Consider the following 19,501-nt stretch of genomic DNA (forward strand, 5'->3'; position numbering starts at 1 on the left):
ACCAGAAAAACCTTAAAGTTTTTTTTTTTTAAGTATAGTTTGTGTTTGCTTGTAGTTGTATAAAATATCTCAGTGAGGATCCAGAATAAATCTGATTTCCTCTGGCATAAAGAGCTCAACTTGGTTCCGGAAGGAGTAGGACGGGGGGTGGACTTGCTGTGTACTCCATTTTAAATAGTCTGATTTTTGAACAGTCCTGATGTACTACCCATTTTAAAAATTAAAATTATTTAACAAAATTTAAAACCACAAAAATAATTTAACAAACAAACAAAAAAGACTTTTGGGTCTTGGAATTTTACTCTGAGTGGCAGTTTTTGATTAAGTGGGAAGCTTTTCAGCCCAGGGTATGGCTGAGCTGTTTGTGGACTGCAGAGGTGATGGTAATAGTCTATTTGGGAACTGCAAAACAGCTTTCTAAGGAAATGATATACATACAGCAAATCAGCACCCTTGATATTGTGAGACAACCCTAATTTGAAACATTCTGTTCATTTGATCCGTAGATATATAGACTATGTGCTCTGATTTTGGTTTAGAAAATACAGCAAACATTGAATTGTCAAGAGTTTGCCACAGTCTGGTGTTAATAGGAAGTCAGGTACAAAACTGGGTAAAGTTGAAAGGCACAAAACTAGATATATTGGTAAAGAAGTGTATAGGGAACCAAGATGTAAAACTACGTGGTTGGGAATCTGAGAAATAATTTGCAAGTTGTCCTGAAGAGATACACAATTGTGTCACCATACTCTGGTTTGGAGGGCATTCCTGGTTACTGCCTACATACCAGAGTCCTTTGTGGAATATCTCCCTAAGTTCACCCCATTTCCCCCTCCCTTCCCCCCACTGTAGAATGATGCCTTGAGTTCTAGATTCTAGTTCTGTTTTGATCTGATCTTTACCCTCCCTTCCTTGGATCCCTGTGTTTCGACTGGAGGTTACTCTCTGGGTCCTGGACCTGCCTGTCTCATTCTGGAGGCTTCCAGACAGCCACAGTTAGTGCCCAAACCTGAGACGATGTCTTCAGATGGAGGTGAGTCTGCCGGCAGGGGAGGGTCCTCTGCCACCAGCTTCCTCTTTAGCGATTCAAAACTTGACACTTTACCTGGGGACCAGCTCTCAGGGCTGACCTAGAGGGATGTGAGAACACCAGACACCACCAGAGGCATCACACTGGGGGAGGAGATGGTGCTGTTAATACTAGGGGTTGGGGAAGGAAGGGGGCCTCCTGGGTGGCAGATCAGAGCACCTCTGAGGAAAGTGCTGAGTAGAGAGAAGGGATGGTAATTAGCAACTTGCTTCTCTGGAAGAGGGTGACCTTCAACATGTGTTTGTGTGGCAGGGGCAGGGATGTGTGTGGAATGGGGGACACAGGGGGGTTCCAGGGGAAGGCCCAAGTTCTGGTGTCTTCTTTAGGCAATTGGAGGCTGCTCTAGAATTTGCCCTGAGAGAACTGATCTAGGGCCGCTCTCAATTTTACTGGGTGTAGGGAGTGGAAGCCTTGTCTGGAAAACTGTTCAGTGGGGCCATCTGTTGCCAAGTCCGTCGAGAACTGTCCTCCTGGAAGCTAGATGAGGAGGTGCAGTAAGTGCCTCTGCTCAGAGCCTCCTGGCTCCTTCCAGCCCCAGCGAGGGCTTCTCTTTTCGTGCAGGGAGCAGTTTTCCTTGCTTTCCCAGGGTCAGGGGAGGTGGGTCACTCTAGCAGAGATGAGGACTGGGGCTTCCCTGAGACGCTCTGACTTTCTGCCTTTTGCGGAACTCAGGCCTCAGACCCATTTCACTGTGTTCCGTTCTTGAGGGAGCATTCCTGGTCCTCTGCTCTGTGCCTGAGGTGAAGAGTCTGCTCATACTCCCTGTCTCCTTCAGTGGTCAGGAAGCAGCAGAAGCTGAACGTTGTTAATTTGCCAGCAGAATAGTCTATCTAAGAGGGGGAGGAGAGCCACCTGAAATTAGGCAGATGATCTGTTATTATTGAAAGTCCTAGGAGACACATGTCCTGATTAAGTACACGTTTTAATATATTTATCCTTGGTCTCTTTGACTAGAGTCCACATAGCCCCTGAACTGTGTCTCAGACTTCATGGTCAGTGCCTTTCAAAAGTGGACCCTAAATTTCTGGCATTAGGAGTTTCAAGCAGAAGGATCACAGATAAACATTATAGTATGTCTAGCATCTACTTAAAGCTCTGGAAGCCTCCCTCTCCACACCGCCCTCCCTTTACCCATTTCCTGGCTCTTACCTCTAGTCATTCCTGGCTGCTAAGTAACAAAATTTCTGGGAACAAAACCTCTAACCCACACATCCCCTCCTGGGAAGAGTGCTTCTGTGAGTGGTGGCAGGGACCACAGAGAAGCTGGGAGCAGGGTCCAGGTGGCTTGAACGTGTTTGGAATGTACCTGTATGCTGGGTGGCATGTGTTATGGAGTATGAGCTCGTGGGTCCAAGGTCATTGCAACTTCCCTAGTGCAGTCATTCTCAACAGGGAGTAAGGGACATCAGAAACACTTGGGGGACATTTGCAAATATACGTGTTCCCACTCACTCACTGAGAATCAGTGCTCTGCTTCTTCAGGGACTAGAGTTGAACTCAGATGACCTAGCTCTTCGTCTCTTTTTCTGCTACTCTATCCCCTTTTTGTCTCTACAGCATCTCCATTGCCAGGATCGGACATGGCCATGGATCCTGGCACCGCCCTGTCTCCTTTCACTGCACTTACCTTCCCCCAACCTGCTCCTGGCCCACCAGACCCACCACCATGGGAGCCACCCTCGCAGCCCCCTGTGCCTTCAGCATTCTCTCCAGGCAACCCTCTGGTGCTCTCTGCTTTCCCCAGCTCGTTGTTGGTGACCGGGGATGGAGGCCCTGGCCCCAGTGGAGCCGGAGCTGGCAAAGTCATTGTCAAAGTCAAGACAGAAGCGGGGTCAGCTGAGCCCTCTCAGACTCAGAACTTTATCCTAACTCAGACCGCCCTCAGTTGGATTGCCTCTGACGCTCCCTGCGGGGGTCCTGAGAGTCCTGCCCCCGGGCTCCTGACAGCCTCTAATGTGAAGACCCTTCTGCCCACTAAGGCTGCTGGGCTGAACCAGGAGGGTGTCCCGTGCCTTCCTGCTCAGGCTCCACCACCAGCTGCCCAACTGGCCTCCACTGTACCCCCAGAAAAGGCTTGGCCAGGGCCACAAGGGACAACCGGGGAAGGAGGTCCTACAGCCACCCGACCCAAGCCCTCACTGGGTGACCTCTTCTATACCTCCAAGGGTGTTTATGAAAACTTCCGGCGCTGGCAGCGCTACAAAGCCTTGGCACGAAGGCACTTATCCCAGAGTCCTGATGCAGAAGCCCTTTCCTGCTTTCTTATGTAAGTGGGGAGACCGAAGATTCATTATCCTAGAGGCTTTTAAATGAGGAGGGTTTGGGGAAGGACAAAGTGGTTAGGCTATTTAGGGATACTTGAGGGCAGGTCGTGAGGGTGATGAAGATGCTATGAGAATTAAAATAACAATGCAACCAACCTCTTTACCCATGTGCCAGAGGATAATGAGTCTCAGGTGTCTTCTTTCAAGTGATCTTCACAATCCTTCACATTCCAGCAGGCATTTTTCTGGTCATCCTCATTTATGGATGAGAAGGCTAATGCTCAGAGCAGTAATTGGAACGCAGGTCTCTAATAAGGAGTGCCAGGGCCTTCTTGTGCTATTTTACTAGCTTTTTTTCTTTTTTTAAATTATTATTTATTTTGGCCCGTGCTGGGTCCTCATTGCTGCGAGAGCTGTCCTCTAGCTGTAGCTGGGGCCACTCTCCAGCTCTGGTGCTTAGGCCTCTCACTGCTGTGGCTTTTCCTGCTGCAGAGCACGGTCTCTAGAGTGGGCCGGCCTCATTATTTGCGGCTCCTGGGCTCTTGAGCACAGCTCAATAGTTGTGGCAATCAGGGCTTAGTTGACTTGAGGCATGTGGGATCTTCCCAGATCAGGGATTGAACCATGTCTCCTGCATTGGCAGGCAGATTCTTTGCCACTGAGCTACCAGGGAAGCTCTTAATTATCTTTTGACACGGAGTTGAACTGTCCAAACCGACTCGGATGAGGTGCGCTGGGAGGGGAGGATGGTGTGGTGCCAGGCCACGGAGCTCATGTGCCACCCTATTTACTCTCCTGTTTTGTTTCAGGGTTTTGGGCCATGCCTAGCAGCTTGTGGGAATCTTAGATGCCCATCTAGTGATTGAACCAGGGCCTACAGCAATGAAAGGGCCAAGTCCTAGCCACTGGACTACCAGGCAATTCCACATACAGCTCCCTGTTTTATTAGAAGTCAAGTTGAAATAGAAGTCAAGTCAAGGGAAGTGGCAGAGCTCATTTGGGTTCCCCTGGTGGCTCAGATAGTAAAGAATCCACCTCCAATGCAGGAGACCTGGGTTCAATCCGTGGGTTGGGAAGATCCCCTGCAGGAAGAAATGGCAACCCACTCCAGTATTCTTGCCTAGAGAATTCCATGGACAGAGGAGCCTGGCAGGCTGCAGTCTGTGGGGTCAAAAAGTCACACATGACTGAAAGACTAATACTTGGTCTAGAGCTCACTTACTGGTCAAGTGCTGGGCCCCACCACTTACTAGGGGTGCCATCCTGGGTCCTGGCACTAGTTTCTTTGCTCTCCGCTTTCACATCTAGAAAGGGGATGGTTACTGACCTCAGAGAGTTGCTGAGATGAAATGAGTTACTGTATGTGAAATGCTTAGCGGAGTGCCTAGCACAGAGAATGCCTCATCAAATGGCAGCTGCAATTGTTGTTGTTATTGTTATTATAAAAAGGCAATCTAGAAGAGAAAAAGAACTCACAAAAGGCCAGAATGTCTGTGCGAGTGGATGCTTGGCCTGGGAGCCCAGGGTCACGGGCTATTAATGTTTATAAAGCAAAGTCATTGACCATTTGGGGAATTTTCTCTTCTTTCCACTAAGAACTCTGCCTTCCTTGACTGCACTGCGCCCTCAGCATTTTGTGTAAACCATCATATAACAATATGCCACCTCCCGCACTTAACCGTTGGGCTTTTCAGGTGGCACTAATGGTAAAGAACCCACCTGCTAATGCAGGAGATCTAAGAGACAAGGGTTCAGTCCCTGGGTTGGGAAGATCCTCTGGAGAAGGGAATGGCAATCCACCCCAGTATTATTGCCTGGAGAATCCCATGGACAGAGGAGCATGGTAGGCTACAGTCTGTGGGGTTGCAAAGAGTTGGACATGACTGAAATGACTTAACACACACATCTCTTACTGGACTTGAAAAAAAAAAAGAACATCATGTTCCTCCAGTGGCTGAACCCCTAAGGGAATCTCCCTTTCCTTCCTGACTCTGCAGTGAATTATTCAAAAGGCTCCCTCAAAGTCCTTGGTGTAGATCACTCTCTGCTTTCTTCAGACAGCTCTGGGTGTCTTAGAGTCTGGGAATCTGAATTTCTTACTCCTGACCTATTTCTGTTCCCTATGTTCAGGGGCTCTGGGCAGGGGCCCCGGACCAGACGCTCTGCCACAGTCACCCGGGAGGCTGGTAAAATGCTCAGTCCGGTGATTCTGGGGGCACTGGGATCCATGTTTAAAACAAGCTTCCCCAGGTGATTCTAGGCACAATAATTATTGAGGATTCACAGAAAGTTAGAAAGGCAAAAATAAATCACAAAGAGCTCAAAGAGTATTGATATTCGATTGTGAGGGGTATCCTGGAGGCAAAAAAACGCTTAAAAAGCAACAAGTAAAATCACCCCACAGACTTTAATTAGATTCATTTGGGTTTGTGAGCGCGGTTTTTTTTTGGAAATGTAAGAGCCTTTGGGCAGGGTTCAGCTTACTTTACAATGAATAACCTGAATGCTTTCTTCCTTATGTTTGGTTGAAGATAGTACTGTGAGAATTCAAGGTAGTTGAGTTTAAAAGATGGGGAGAACTGTCTGATTTTCTGTGAGGATTGTAAATTTCAGTGGGAAGAAAGACCAGTGTGGTAAACGACTGGCTGGAGGTTGGGGGTCTGGAGTCTAATCCTCAGTGGGATGTGACAGGGACCTGGAGATGCCTGATCTGATGAGGGGCAGGGGGTGGGCACTGAGGCGGGGGTCAGGGCAGGTGGGTGGCGGGTACACTTGTAGACTGTGACTGACCCAATGGGGGTTTTAGCCCAGTGCTTCGTTCCCTGGCCCGGCTGAAGCCCACGATGACCCTGGAGGAGGGACTGCCCAGGGCTGTGCAGGAGTGGGAGCGTACTAGCAACTTCGACCGGATGATCTTTTATGAGATGGCAGAAAAGTGAGTCCCGGCAACCCTCATCCTCCCTGGGGGCGGGGGTGGTGGTGGTGGTGGTGGTACTCTGAGGGCAGGTAAGAGAGGCTTCGGTCTGGGCTGTGGGTGGTTCCTGTAAGGGATGCTGGAGGAAGGGTATAGACTAGCAGAGGGTCTCCTGGATCCTTGCTGCTTCTCCCACCATCTTGACTCTTGGGACTTTTCTGTCCTATCTCCTCTTGGAAGCTTTCCCTTCTCCAGATCTTGAGTTATGTAGGGGCTTTGATACTGAAGCTCTTAGGATGGGATTGGATCCCAATTGGTGTAAAAACCCTATACTGAAGGGAACCTAGTGATGAGAGGTTTATGCCCTACTAGGCATGTTCTTTCTACCTCACTGACCAGGTAGCACCTTGGGGTCACCACTCCTGTGGAAACAGTGGCGCAGGAATTGTTTAGCCCATTGCCTCAGGGGAGGGCTTTTTCTTAAGGGTGGCTTTTTCTCCAGGGTGGTCTTCTGGCTCATATCCCCCATTCCTCCATGATAATCTCCTTGGTTAAAAAATAACTCGGGAAAATGAACCCTATCCTCCAAGCTTGGCTATCACTTTCTCCCTGGAATCTTCTGGACCTAGACTTCCTAGATTGACCCTTCTGGGACCCGAGTCCCAGCCTCAGGCCTTCTGGGTCACAGCACTGCCTCCTAGTGGGAACTTTCTTGAATTGCAACTCTGGCTCTGCTTCAGGAATGCAGCCATGCTTTATGGTTGTAGGCATGGGCAGATGAGGCCTTGAGGAGGGATCTTGCTAGGTGCGGCACGGGCCTGACTGAACTCAACAAGGTTTTATTAATCTGTATACCCTCGACGTTGAGTGGGATAGGGTATGAAAAAGCCATGATTCTGTCCTGTAAAGCTTACAAGCTCTAGATTCTTTTCTTTTTATTAAGATTAGTTTCTTAATAAGCTTTCTAAGTGACAACTGCAGGGAGAGGGGCTATGTGGTGACCTGGTGAGGCTTTTCCAGAACTGTTATTCATTCGGCCGTCTGTGAGCAGATGCCCTGGGTTTTTAACGAATCATGGTCTTCTCAGCACTGCCTGGGCCTTCTGCCCCCGCTTGCAGGTTCATGGAGTTTGAGGCCGAGGAAGAGATGCAGATTCAGAACACACAACTGATGAGTGGGCCCCAGAGCCTGCCTCCTGCAGCCCCTCTGAAACTTGATCCTCCGGGACCACCTGTCCCTGAGGTTTGCCCGCAGCCAGGTAAGGCCACCCAATGCCAACAGGAGCCTGTGGGCCAGGAGCTCAGAGGGAGTCACACAGAAACCAGTCACTTCCATCCAGGGAGTGGCATGTGATGTTCCAAACAGGACAGGCATAAGTTCCCTTTGTCCCAAACTAGGTGTTGATCTTGGCCAAGTAAACCAAAGGCTCTCTCACTGAGACTGTAATTGAGGCACATGATGCCTCATCTGCCTAACAAATGAGGGCTGGACCAGGAGGCTTTTTGGAATTTCAGGAGTTCTGAGAATCCTCCTCCAGATTCTCAGACCCTCCAGCTCCTAAGTATTCTCCCCTAGCTGGTACTGTTGTTACGTCGGCCACATCCAGTCTGGAACCATCTGTGTACCCAGGTCACTGCCCTAACAAGCGGGGAGCAGGGGTGGGAGAGGGTGGGAGGCAGGAGCCGAGGTCTCAGCACTGCTTCCCGTTTCTGCTTCCCATTTCTGCTTCCCGCCTCGCCCCTCAGTGTACATTCCCAAGAAGGCGGCCTCCAAAGCACGGGCTCCCCGCCGGCGGCAGCGCAAAACCCAGAGGCCTCCAGCCCCTGAGGCCCCCAAGGAGATCCCGTCAGAAGCGGTGAAAGAGTACGCCGACATCATGGAAGGGCTGGTGGGGAGCCACTCGGCCACTGAGGAGTCAGATGGGAGACAGGAAGAGCAAGGACAGCAGCAAGAGGAAGGGATCTATCCAGATGCTGGTCTTCTGAGCTATATCGATGAGCTGTGTTCTCAGCAGGTCTTTGTCTCCAAGGTGGGCTAGCCCAGGGGGTGTGGTTTCTAGCAGACCCTGGGGTGGGAACTCCAGGGAAGATCTATGGTTTTGCCCAAGGCCTTTGGGAACTAGACTCTCTTCGGTGCTGGGGAAAGTGTGTAGCTGGTGGTTTCCAACCACCCAGGTAGAGGGTGGTGAGTAGGGAGGTGCGTGACTGCCTCTTGGTTCATGCTACCTCCTCTCTATGACTCCCATCACTTTCATCTCTGTTCCCCAGGTGGAAGCTGTCATTCACCCTCAGTTTTTGGCAGATCTGCTGTCCCCAGAACAACAGAGGGATCCCTTGGGCTTAATTGAAGAGCTGGAACAAGAAGAAGGACTCAGTCTTGCCCAGGTAAACCTGGTAGATAGGGAATATCAGAATGAAAAACTTACGTGGCTTCGTCTAGCCTTACACTGTCTTGGATGATGCGGCTTCTGGAGAGGGACAGCTTTAGCATCCAGCTTTGGGTATAGAACAACAGACGAGGACCACGGAAAAGGGGAGTTTAGGGCTCAGAGCATTAAGACCCAATAAGGTGGAGGAAAAGAGCGGGGCACCTGGCTTTGATACCATCACTTAAGCCACTTGCTTGTATCCCCGGGTCCTGCCTAAATACCATCTCCTCCCACCCGGCCTGCCACCCCTTCTCAACAACCAGGTATAGACCAGTATTTGTCCATTCTCCTTCCAGCTGGTCCAGAAGCGACTCCTGGCCTTGGAAGAGGAGGAGGAGGCCGAGGCACCTCCAAGTTGCAGTGGAGCCCAGTCAGATTCAAGTCCTTCTATTTCTGATGAGGATGAAGATGGGGGTGGGCGGCTTCGGCCCTCACCTGGGCCTCGGGGGGCTGGGGGCTCCCTCCTCCTTGGAAAGGCTGCTTCTCTCGGAGAGCGGGCAAGAGAAGTGTCTGGTGGGCAGGAGCGGGCCCTACGTGGCCTGAGGGTGATGGGCAGGGATGGGAACACCCTGCCAACCCCCAGTGGCTGGGGCCTGCAGCTAGAACTTGCAGCTCCACAGGGAACTCAAGGGCCCCTGAGTATAGAGAGAAGAGGGTCTGGGGAGGTTGCAAACCAGATATCCCCACTGCAGGATGACCTCCTGGGAGGTGCTGGGTCCCCTGGGCGCTCCCTGGGCACTGACAGGACTTCTGAGACCCTTCGCTGGCAGGAAGGCCCCCAGCTAGAGCTCGTTCCCACTTTGGATGTTGGACTTGCTGGGCTGGCTCCTCTGCAAGGACAGGGGTTAGAAAAGCAGACTCTGGGGCTGCCCCCAGGACAAGAGGTAGAGGGTCTTGGAGTGGCTCCTCAGAGCATGGAGCCATCGGTATTGTCCCAGAAAGGCTCTTCAGAGGCCGCGTGGGGAGATGAGAGTGGTCTCCCCCCAGTTCAGAGTTATGATCAGAACCCTTCACCTAGACCAGCTGGGAATAGGGATGAGGCCGGGGCTTCTCTCAGCCCGAGGCTGTGGCTGAGCAGTGAGACGGATGCTGTCGACTTGGAGTTGCCCTTACAGATGGAGGAGGTCGTAGAGAACCTCCATGAGGGGCAGTGTGTAACTGAGCTTCAGGGGGGCGGCCAGGCATTGGGCTCTAGAAGCAGAATTTCCCTGGGCCCCAGAGAAGCCCTGGCACCTGGGGACGTGGGAAGCAGTGCAGTTCCCTGTGGAGACACAGACGCCACAGCTGCCCTAGAAGAGAGAAACTATCGTGGCCTGATGGAACCTCAGACGGCCAGTAGCCCGGCCTCGAGGCCTACAAAGGACACGGCACAGAGCCCTGGGACTCTGCAGGGTCCGCGTGATCTGTGGCCTGAAGATTGCCCCCCTTTGCTAGAGAGCAGAATCGGGGCCTCTACACTGGGGTCTTCTAAAGAAACACTCCTGCCTGCAAGTCAAGGCAGTATCCTTATCCTGGGGACCCAGGACACCTCCTTTCCTGAGGCCAGCCCAGAAGCAGGGAGCAGTGGCAATTCCGTTTCTCCTCTGTTGGAAACCACATATGTTGACATACTAGATGTTAGGGATACCTGTGGCCTCCAGCTGGGGGTCAGCGAGGGTATTTGCCCCCTAAATTTTAATTCTTATGACCCCCAAGGAGAAGGCAGGGAGCATACTGATTTATCTGAGCCTAAAGAACTTGCTCCCTTACAAGGGGATCAACAATCTTCTGGCCATGGGAACCCCAAATCAATACCTCCTCACCAGGGCCTTAGAAGCACTTCCCCCAGCTGGGGAACCAGGGATGCCTTAGTTGCGAGAGAAACCTCTCCTGTTATTGAAGCATGCAGTTCAGCAGATGGGGCCAAAGCTGAGGAGGAAGGGGAGGAGGAAGACAAGGAGCTCTCCAACTTTGCCTACCTCTTAGCCTCTAAACTTAGCCTCTCGCCTTCTCGCCCTGCTTCAGGCTTGCTTGCCTCAGGGCGTCCTCAGGGGACCCAGAGAGCATCGCACTCCCTTGCTCCTAAGCCAATAGGCTTCGGCCAGCCTCCTGCTGCCGAGTCTGGGAAGCGAGCCCTAGTTGGAGGACCAGTCCCTGTTGAAAAGAGGCCTTTACGGGGAGATGAACCTGGGGCGCCTGGGGAGAAACCAGTGGCTCTGGGAGTGATTCGCACCTCACAGCCTCGTAAAAGAAAGCGTGATGGTTTCTCCAAGAGCAGGAGGAAGAAACGGCGTCGCAGCCAGTAGGGGGCAGCCAGGCCATCCTGTCCCACCTCCCAATCCCTGTGGGTGGGGGCCCCCAGGGAGTAGACTCTCCCTGGCAGCCTGTGAACACTTGCTCTCAACCCTGTTGTTTTGTTGTTCTGCGCCTGGGGCAGAGGGGTGTCACACTGGCTTGGTTGGAGGTGGTCCCCTGGGTGAGAGGTCGGGGGAAGTTCCTTTGGAAGTTGTATGAGAAAAAAAAAAATAAAGATTTTGTTGTTGGAAAATGTTCTCCACGTGCCCTTAACTTCTTTGCTGCTAGATGGGGTGAGATGCTAAAAAGGAGAAAGGCGGTGGGGGCGGCCTCGGATTTAATGGATCCAGATGGCATTCTAGCCTCCAACCTTACTGAGGTATCCTGATGAACCTGGTGCTGAGGGTCCTGTGATTACTTTATTCCTCCATCAGAAGCCTGGACGTGGTGTTGGGAGGGCTTCTCTGGACATCCTGCCATGATCTGTCTCCCTTAAAAGTCCCTAGATGGAAAACTGCTTCTTTTTAACCTGTCAGATTTCTGGGATAGAGCTCTATTTCCTTAACCTATTTCCAAAATGGTGCCTAGACATACCACCTTCTATAGGTGGGGGCTATTCTTGTTCCTTGAAAAGAAGCTGGACAGAAGGGACTTGTATGTCCCCAATTCATAGTATGGCAGAAACTCTGGACTGGCAGGTCTGAGCTGCAGTAGAACGGCTGGGTCCTGACACAGCTCTCTGCCCCGACCATGGGGGCATCAGCCTTAGTATGATTATTAAATATAAAGTGGTGGTCAGCTATTCTTTAATGAGGACAGAACAAGAGGGAACAGGCTGAAAAGAGGTGCAGGAGGAGGCCTGTTACAGGCTGTGGCAACAAGATGGAAGATACCAGATCCGCATGATCCATCCATTGGCAAGTGAGGACTAATCAGCTGTGTCCAAGAGATCTGGCCTTGGGAACCTTCGGGGGTCTTCCCAGGGTGGCCTGCAACCATTCGTCCTTTCCTCCCCAGCTTATGATACCATCAACGTGACTGAGCTTTTTTGTTTTTTAATAGAGATAGATATATATTTATATATAAAATAGTTTCTTACAAAATAAAACCAAACAAACGAAAAATGAAAACCAACTTAAAAAAATCAACGACAATAATGAAAAGTCAAGCAGGACAGAGGTGGGCTTGAGGCCCGGGGGTGGCCCCTGGCGCTGCCCTGAGTCTGAGCGGGTGCGAGCTGGCGGGGCGGTGGGGTCGAGGTGCTCAGTCGCCCTTCTGCTTGGGGGTTTGCACAGTCCCATTGGCCAGAGCGGTGGTGCTGCCTGGGGAGGAGGCGGGTGGTGTCTGGGAGGGGCGCAGGTAGGTGCTGAAGAGCTTCCCGTGGAGCGGGTGGTGGAGGGAGAAGTCCTGGAACTCACCTGGAGGGGAAAGGAAAGACCTGAGGAGGAGAGGGAAGAGATCCCTGGCCCTCCTCACTGTCTCAAAGCCAAAGTACTGTCCCCTGCCTCCCTGACAGTATTCTCCCAGCCTCACCCTGAGGATGTCCTGATCCCCCCAAGCCGGCCCCCAGCCCTGTGCTGCTGACACCCCGACTGCCTGCACGGGGCCTGCAGGGGATGACTCACAGAGGGAGAGACCCTGGCGGGCCCCTGCCTGGCACAGCTCGGCATGCAGAGTCCTGGCAGCGGGGCGCGGTGAGCCGAGCAGCAGGTGCAAGATGGTGCTGAAACCGTCTTTGTACAGCAGGCGGCCGGGCCCCTTGGCCTGCTCCTTTGGCTCCTCGGCAAAGAGCTGGGAGGAAAAGGGAGGTAGGTCAAGCTCTTTCCTTGGGACATCACCCTGCATGTCTGTCTGACAGGCTCCTCCTTTTTTTGCAATTATAATGGTCACAGCTGCTTCCATCTACCTGTTCCCAGTAAAGCCTCAGCAGAGATGCTGAGGCTCTGCGGTTCAGACAGTTTGGCACTGGGGTGGCCACCAAGCACCTACTAGCCAGAAGCTCCTGGGAACAGCTCACCATGGGTGGGGTGAGCATAGGCACTTCAGGGCTGACCCCCACAACGTCCTGATACCTCAAAGGCCAGGCGGGTCAGCTCCTCCAGGCTCCTGCCCCCACTCAGAGCTGCCAATGCCAGGGCCACGTCTCGGAAGTCCACCAAACCATCGGCATCCTGGAGGGTGGGAGAGAAACCAAGGCAATGTAGTGACCAACCCCGTACCCACCCTCCTGCTCTGGATCTCGGCTCCCCACTCTTCTCAGCAGGCATGGAGGTGACCCCTGTCCTGGGTCTGCTTGCCTCAGAACTGTGGGCCCTAAACTCTCCAGGTTCCCTGACAGTTCTTTCGGGGCATGGATTCGCTCATACTATACCTTTTCAAGTCACCTGGGTGACAAAACTCTCCTATAAAGGGATCTCCTAGGAATGATGGAATCCCTCAGGTATGTTTAAGTTACCATCATTTCTGATATACCATCAGGGCATTTCGGACCCCAAGCTGGAAAAACTGGTTCTCTTCTGACTCGGCCTGTATGGGAGAACTGGTCCAGCAAACTAATAAAAGGGGGCCTCTGGCAAAATGTCTTACCAAGGAAAAAAAAAGCAAACCTGAGGATGCCAGCTGTGCTATGTCTATGAGGGACCAGGGCACCTGGGTTTTGGCTCTGCTCGGCTACAGGTTATGACGGGAAGCTCCTTTCAGGGACAGTCTGCCCCAGTCTAAGGAATCAGCACATCTGGGTCACTCTCTATCCCTTCAGAGGATGTTGAGAAGTATGGTCTGCATCTTAGATCAAAAAGAACTCCTTAGGACCACTGGGAGTTGTTCATAAACATTACGAATCATCTGAGGCTATTATAATTCAACAGGACAACCTGGCTAAGTCCCAGGAAATATATGGCTCATCAAAATTCTTGAGAAAGTTCAGGAATCCTCCAGAGAAGCTCTGAGACATTAAAAAAAAAATCTGCCCAAGTATTACAGATACTTCTGGGTCTTAAACTCTCAACTGTCTAACCTGTCCAGTGTTGTCTCCTCCATGTCACCTTTCCCACCCAGTGCTCACAAGGTCATGTGATCCCCATCTCCAGTATGCCTCAGAAATTTATGGATCTCACCGACCATTATTTTTCCATCATTCTTTCCCACAATGACTAAAACACTGCTCCTTAATGTATAAAAAAAATGAATCTCCCAGGGGACCTCGGAAGATGTCTGTCTACCAACAGCTATTACAGCATCCAGCCTACACTCCAGATTGGCCATCCACACAGCCCCTGGGATACTGTCCTTAAAATCTTGAGCATCCCAGTCTCTTTACCTGCTGGAAGTAGCTAAAGGCACCAGCCACCGTCTGGGAGTCAGAGAGCTGTAGCTGCTTGGCAAACTCTTCCTGACTGATCCTTCGACTCCGGCCTGGCTCTGTCCCAGCGTCTACACAGCCAGGGGACAGCCTACAAGGGAATTGTCGTCGAAGGTGCAGCACTGACTCAGTTTTCTTCTGGAAACACCACCCACCAGCACCTTGGCCCCAGCCCCAGGAATCCTCCCAGCACAGGTACATCTGGTGTTTTTCCAAGAGGTACTCTGACTCATCATAGTACCTGGAAAGCCATTCCTACCTTTGTCATTGGGGTTATTATGTATCTTTTTTTCCTCCTTCCTTTTACTCCATTATCTTTCAAAAAATTCTCATCTTCCTACTTTTTTTTTTTCTTTCTAAGGACTTTTCTTCCTCCTACCCATTCTCCCTTTTCTCTTCTCCTTTCCTCTCACCCATACCCTCATCTCCAAGGTCACTTACCCAGCCTTCCGAAGCACTTTGCCCAGTTCCCAGAGCTGTGGCTCCAAGGCCACCTTCAGCCGGCCCACCACAATCACAGGCAAGCTCTCTACAAACTCGCACTCGGTGGCTGGAATGCCTAGGGCCCTACAGGATGAAGAGAGGTGGAATGCAGGGGGACTGAGTTAGAGGGCACGTCTGAGGGTTCGTTACTGATTCTGGCCTGCTGACCAGGGAGAGGAGATCAGGCCCCTTTCACTCTCCCATCCCTCACACATCAGCTATCAATAGCCCTTACTCCTGACCGACTGCCTCCCCTGCTACAGTTTTGCCTCAAAACCTCACTCAGCTCTCCTCCCCTTCCTGTGGTTCCTCTGCCCTGTGTATCTGCTTTTGGGAAACACCCCATGGGACACTCACTGTGCCATAACCCTCTGGACATTGTTGGCATAGAGGGTGGGGTCCCTGCTCTCCTCCGGGCTGGGGCGGTATACAGGTAGGAACTGAAACACACATACACAGGCTTCTCATCAGGACTTCCAAGTTAGGGGTGACCACTCCCACCCTCTTTCCCTAAAGATCCCCAGCTCAGCCAATGGCTGCTCTCCTACCCCACCCCTGGGAGTCATACCTCCACATCCACGATGCTGCAGGGCTGAGAGGCTGTGAGCCAGAGAACTTTGAGTCTAAGAGAAAAGAGACCTCAGATGCTCACCAATCTCTAACTACGGGCATCCCCCAGCCCAAGGATGGGAGTGGCAAAGTTCTGCCCACTGATATAAAAATCAGCTACTAGCTGTAGAGTCAGCTGGATGAGTATGTAGCTGGGAGATAGAAGGGCCAGAAAGGTGGTAGGTGGGATAAGAGAGTGCTGCAGGGCCCTGCCAGAGAAAGAAGTATAGGTGAGGGGTTTGAGGAACCACGAGAAGGAGCAAGCCTGGTGCTGTGGATAACCGAGGCAGAAAAGGCTGCAAAGTGGGTCAAAAGGCACCATAAGCACAGCAGGAATGATTAGCAGGTTATAGCTGAGGGCACTTTCTGATAATATCTCAGGAGATCAGGACAAAACAAAGGGATATGGCATTCCCTTCTCTAGGGTTCTCTCAGTTCCAGGGATGAACAAGAGTGATTCACTTTGTCTGGAGGGTAGAAGACGGTCCCCACTCCCCACCCTCACCCCCAGGAATACCACTACTCACACTCCAGGGCCCCTCCAAGCCCAGCTGGTAGTGTCCTGTGGGAGAAGCAGAGGTGAGAGGAGAAAGGCATTACTTTTCTTCCCTGAACTGACTAATCCTCTCTGAGCAGAGGCCTGCACCCCGATCAAGCCCCACCTCCACACACATATCTTGTTGTGGCACCACGAGCAGTTTTCACTTACTCCCATTCAGGGTGGACTTGTGCCCTCCCTCCCCCAGCTGACGACTTACCAGACTGTTGGGGTAGCGGATGAGGACAGGCTGCACGGGCACCCCCGCGATGAAGGCTCCTAAATCCCATTTCCACCCCCACCCCCCAAGGCAGAGGTTAGTGCATGGAGGCAGCTGGAGGGCATGGAGTACAGGGGTCTGGATCAGCTCCACAAGGAAATCTGGCTGGGCTCCATTTCATTTATAATTTCCTCTGCCTCCTGGAGACTTTCCAGCATCAGCTAGGAGGTTCTCTATCTCCCTCCCTCCCCCACCCCACCACTTTTCTTGGGTTATTCCAAAGTCCCTCTCCATATATGGGGCCTCCTTTCCTACAGCCCTCCCATCTACTGCTGCTTTATTCACCTGGTTTGAATTTCAGCAAAGCCTTCTTGTTGGAACAGGTGCCCTCAGGAAAGAACAGTACCTGGTGGGGGGGGCGGGGGCGGATCAAGGGACCAGAATGAGGTGGGTGGAAGGGGAGAAGAGGCAAGAGAAGCGTCTTCAGGAGTACATAAAACAGGAGGAGGTCCTCTGACCTTGGACCCACCTGAGGCCACTTGCCTCCGGAGGTAGCCCGCCTTCGGACCTCTTCCACCACTCTGCGCCGGGAGGCGGGGTCATGCCTGGACACCAGGATGGCTTGGTTGAAGCGAAGAAGGGCTGGGGTAAAGACAGAACACAAGGGGTCACTTGGTTCTTCCCCAGGGGCACTAACACCAGAACTCCCTGCTCCCTTCTAAGCACAGAGCTCAGAATCTAAAAGGCTGCTTCACAAATAGTATTAATTTGCATTTCATTTGCCAGTATCAGTTGATATGGCTTCTAACTTCTCCCTTCTCCACCTGGGACCAGTTCTCTCCAGAGTCTTTGACTTCTGTCTTTTTTTGCCCAGAGTAGCCATCTCTCCCCTTCACTCCTCTTAATCTCTCACCTCCAATGACGGGAACGGAAAGGTTCTCAGCTCGAGACACAACCTTGGGCAGGTCACAGGGCAGCAGAACAATGGGGTCAAAAAAAGTAGAGTGAGGGGCGGCAACCAGGACGGGCGCTTGAAGGCGAGAGGCCCGCTGGCCCCGAACGCGAATCCGGAGGAAACCCAGCAGGAAAAAGAGCAGGCGGCTGAGGCCCAGCACCCCATGATGGCACACAGTCCTGCAGGGCAAAGCTGGGCATCAGTGGAGGCAGCTATCCTGACCTTCACTCAGCCCCAAGCTCAGGCACCCAGGAAAGCAGGTGCCCTTCTTTTGCCCTCTGTTACCTGGCCAAGAGGCTAAAGTCTCTGGTTAGTCTGGGACATATCCGGGTGCATCGTTTAGAGTTAAGGTCCTGGGTACCAGGGTTTGAGCTTGGCTGATTCACCTCCCCTACCCAGCCTGGGTAGGAGAATTTCAGAACCCTCCCTCATCCTCTTTTCAAAGAGGGAGCAGATGGACAGCAGGGAAGAGAAAGAAGAAATTGGGTCTTTGGGGGCTGATCCCCCACTTACTTCCTCCATCCGGTAATTGGCTCCTGAAGCTGCTCCTCAGTAAGACCAGCTACTTGCAGCCAGGCAAAGGGCCAGAGGAGGAAGAGGACGATAAAGGCCAGAAGCACTCGGATGGGGGCCAGCAGTGCCCCCAGGAGGCAGAACTGCAGAGGGTGGGAGAAAAGGCCACTTCAGGGCTGTGAGATGCTCCTTACAGGCTTCCCTCCCCAACAAGGATGGACCCAGGAGCAGAGGGCCATCAACCCCACCCCTGTGGATCAGCAGATAAGTAGTGTGGGAACAGGAGATGGGATTGGAACGCAAGGTGGGATGAAGATACCAATAAGGGAAAGAGGATAAACGATTAATAGATCAGTGGCCTCACTTTCGTGTCTTTCAGTTGGTCCCCACCACACCTACAAAATTAAAAGGCTGTTAAGAGGATTCAAGGATAACCAGTGTGAAAGCGCCCAGCACTGTGTTTGGTGTAGAGTAGGCTAGAGGTAGCTCCTCCTCCCCCCACCCTCTTCCATAAATAGATCCCACGTCCAGCAGAAACCAGGTGCATGGTGGGCCTTTTCATTGTGGGCCTGGGAGGTAGAGGCCAGAAAACAGAGAGGTCCACTTTTCAGACCCAGGCCAGTCTCTAGTTCTGCCCAGCAGCACGCCCCCAGTTCTAGGAACTTGGGGGAGAAAGAGTTCGGCCTTACTCCACACGGCAGGGGTTGCCAGGGTGACTTCAGGGGCTGCCCTGGGGAAAGTGCAGGTAAACAAACCGAGCTCCAGGAGCCGACCTCAGGGGAGATGAAGGCAAAAGAAACCTTGGACACTCCCTTCTCACACCATTCCGCAGCTCCCCCAGGCCCTTGCGGCCCTCCACTTCCTGTAGCCACCCCCTTCTTTACTTCCCTCCCCGCCCCCACCATGAGGTGCTGCAATGCGCGTGGAGAGGGTACTGCAAAGTGGGGTTGCTGAAAGGGCGCAGGGGGTGCAGGCTCCGGGCCCAGCAAGCTCTTCCATGTCAGAGCCTCGGAAAAGCACTCAGCACGCCTCTGCCCCCACCCCCGCTCTTCGTAGCCTCCAACTCCATTCTAGCCCATCTGCATCCGCAGGATGTAATCCGCAGTCTCCAGGGTTCTCCATCTCGCCCACCGCTGGGTCCCCTGCAGTCCTCCAGGCTCACCTAGTCAATTCTCACACACCTTCAGCCTGCCTATCGCCCAAGCCCGCGTCCTCTCCAGGACTCCTTGACCACCCCCGCCGCCCCCCACGTGCGAACCCCGGACTCCCCGCCCGGCTAGCCTCTCACCAACCTCCTTCCTGGATCTCCATCCCCATCTGCGTCAAGGCTCTAAAGGCCTCCTTTTTCTATCCGCGCGAGTCCTCCGGGCGCCCCCCGCCCACACCTTACCTTAACCCTCTGGAGGCGGGAGAGATGTAACTCGTGCACGAAAGGGTTGGGGGGCGCTGGGGGTCCGGGGGTAGGGTCGAGGGGGGCCCAGTCCCCCGGACTTCCCTGGCTCATAGCGGCGGGAGAAGGTGGGAGGGCGGGCGCCCCGGCCCGGCCCCGGGCCCCTCTTTGCAGAGCAGCGGCGGCGCCTGCAGCGGCGGTGGCGCTCTGGCCGCGGCCCCGCCTGGTGCGGGGCGCCGAGGGGCGGGGAGCAGGCGGCGCGGCCGGGCCCGCGTTGTCAGGGAGCCGGCCGAGGGGCGGGGCTTCCAGCGCCCGGGTGCTCCTGCTCCTCCGCGACCGCAGCCGCGGCCGCAGCCCCTCGGGCCATTGTTACGAGGCTGCGGGTTGCGGGAGCGCAATGTCTGCCTGCAGGCTGTCCCCTGGCCTGGCCCTCTGGGAGTTCCTCTGGGAAGACTCGGCCTC

At 53.0% G+C, this 19,501-nt stretch overlaps 2 protein-coding genes across 2 annotated transcripts; one reads left to right on the forward strand and one right to left on the reverse strand.

Annotated features, from left to right (window-relative positions):
* Positions 1-948: 948 nt before the first annotated feature.
* Positions 949-10,981, forward strand: NUTM1 (NUT midline carcinoma family member 1). Its single transcript, XM_068965624.1, has 7 exons — positions 949-1,033; positions 2,648-3,356; positions 6,161-6,289; positions 7,387-7,526; positions 8,014-8,297; positions 8,536-8,652; positions 8,993-10,981. Exons 1-7 carry the CDS (start codon positions 1,018-1,020, stop codon positions 10,979-10,981), a joined length of 3,384 nt encoding a protein of 1,127 aa, XP_068821725.1. The 5' UTR covers positions 949-1,017.
* Positions 10,982-12,164: 1,183 nt separating this feature from the next.
* On the reverse strand, positions 12,165-19,212 carry LPCAT4 (lysophosphatidylcholine acyltransferase 4). Its single transcript, XM_068965271.1, has 14 exons — positions 19,040-19,212; positions 17,650-17,792; positions 17,095-17,315; positions 16,711-16,823; positions 16,527-16,587; positions 16,182-16,240; positions 15,951-15,985; positions 15,383-15,437; positions 15,172-15,254; positions 14,773-14,898; positions 14,290-14,422; positions 13,043-13,141; positions 12,596-12,761; positions 12,165-12,388 (listed from the first exon to the last, which is right to left on the reverse strand). The coding sequence occupies exons 1-14, from the start codon at positions 19,151-19,153 to the stop codon at positions 12,234-12,236; spliced, it is 1,563 nt and encodes a 520-aa protein (XP_068821372.1). The 5' UTR covers positions 19,154-19,212; the 3' UTR covers positions 12,165-12,233.
* Positions 19,213-19,501: the final 289 nt, after the last annotated feature.

This window comes from Capricornis sumatraensis, chromosome 2 (assembly GCF_032405125.1).
Source record: "Capricornis sumatraensis isolate serow.1 chromosome 2, serow.2, whole genome shotgun sequence".
NCBI lineage: Eukaryota > Metazoa > Chordata > Mammalia > Artiodactyla > Bovidae > Capricornis > Capricornis sumatraensis.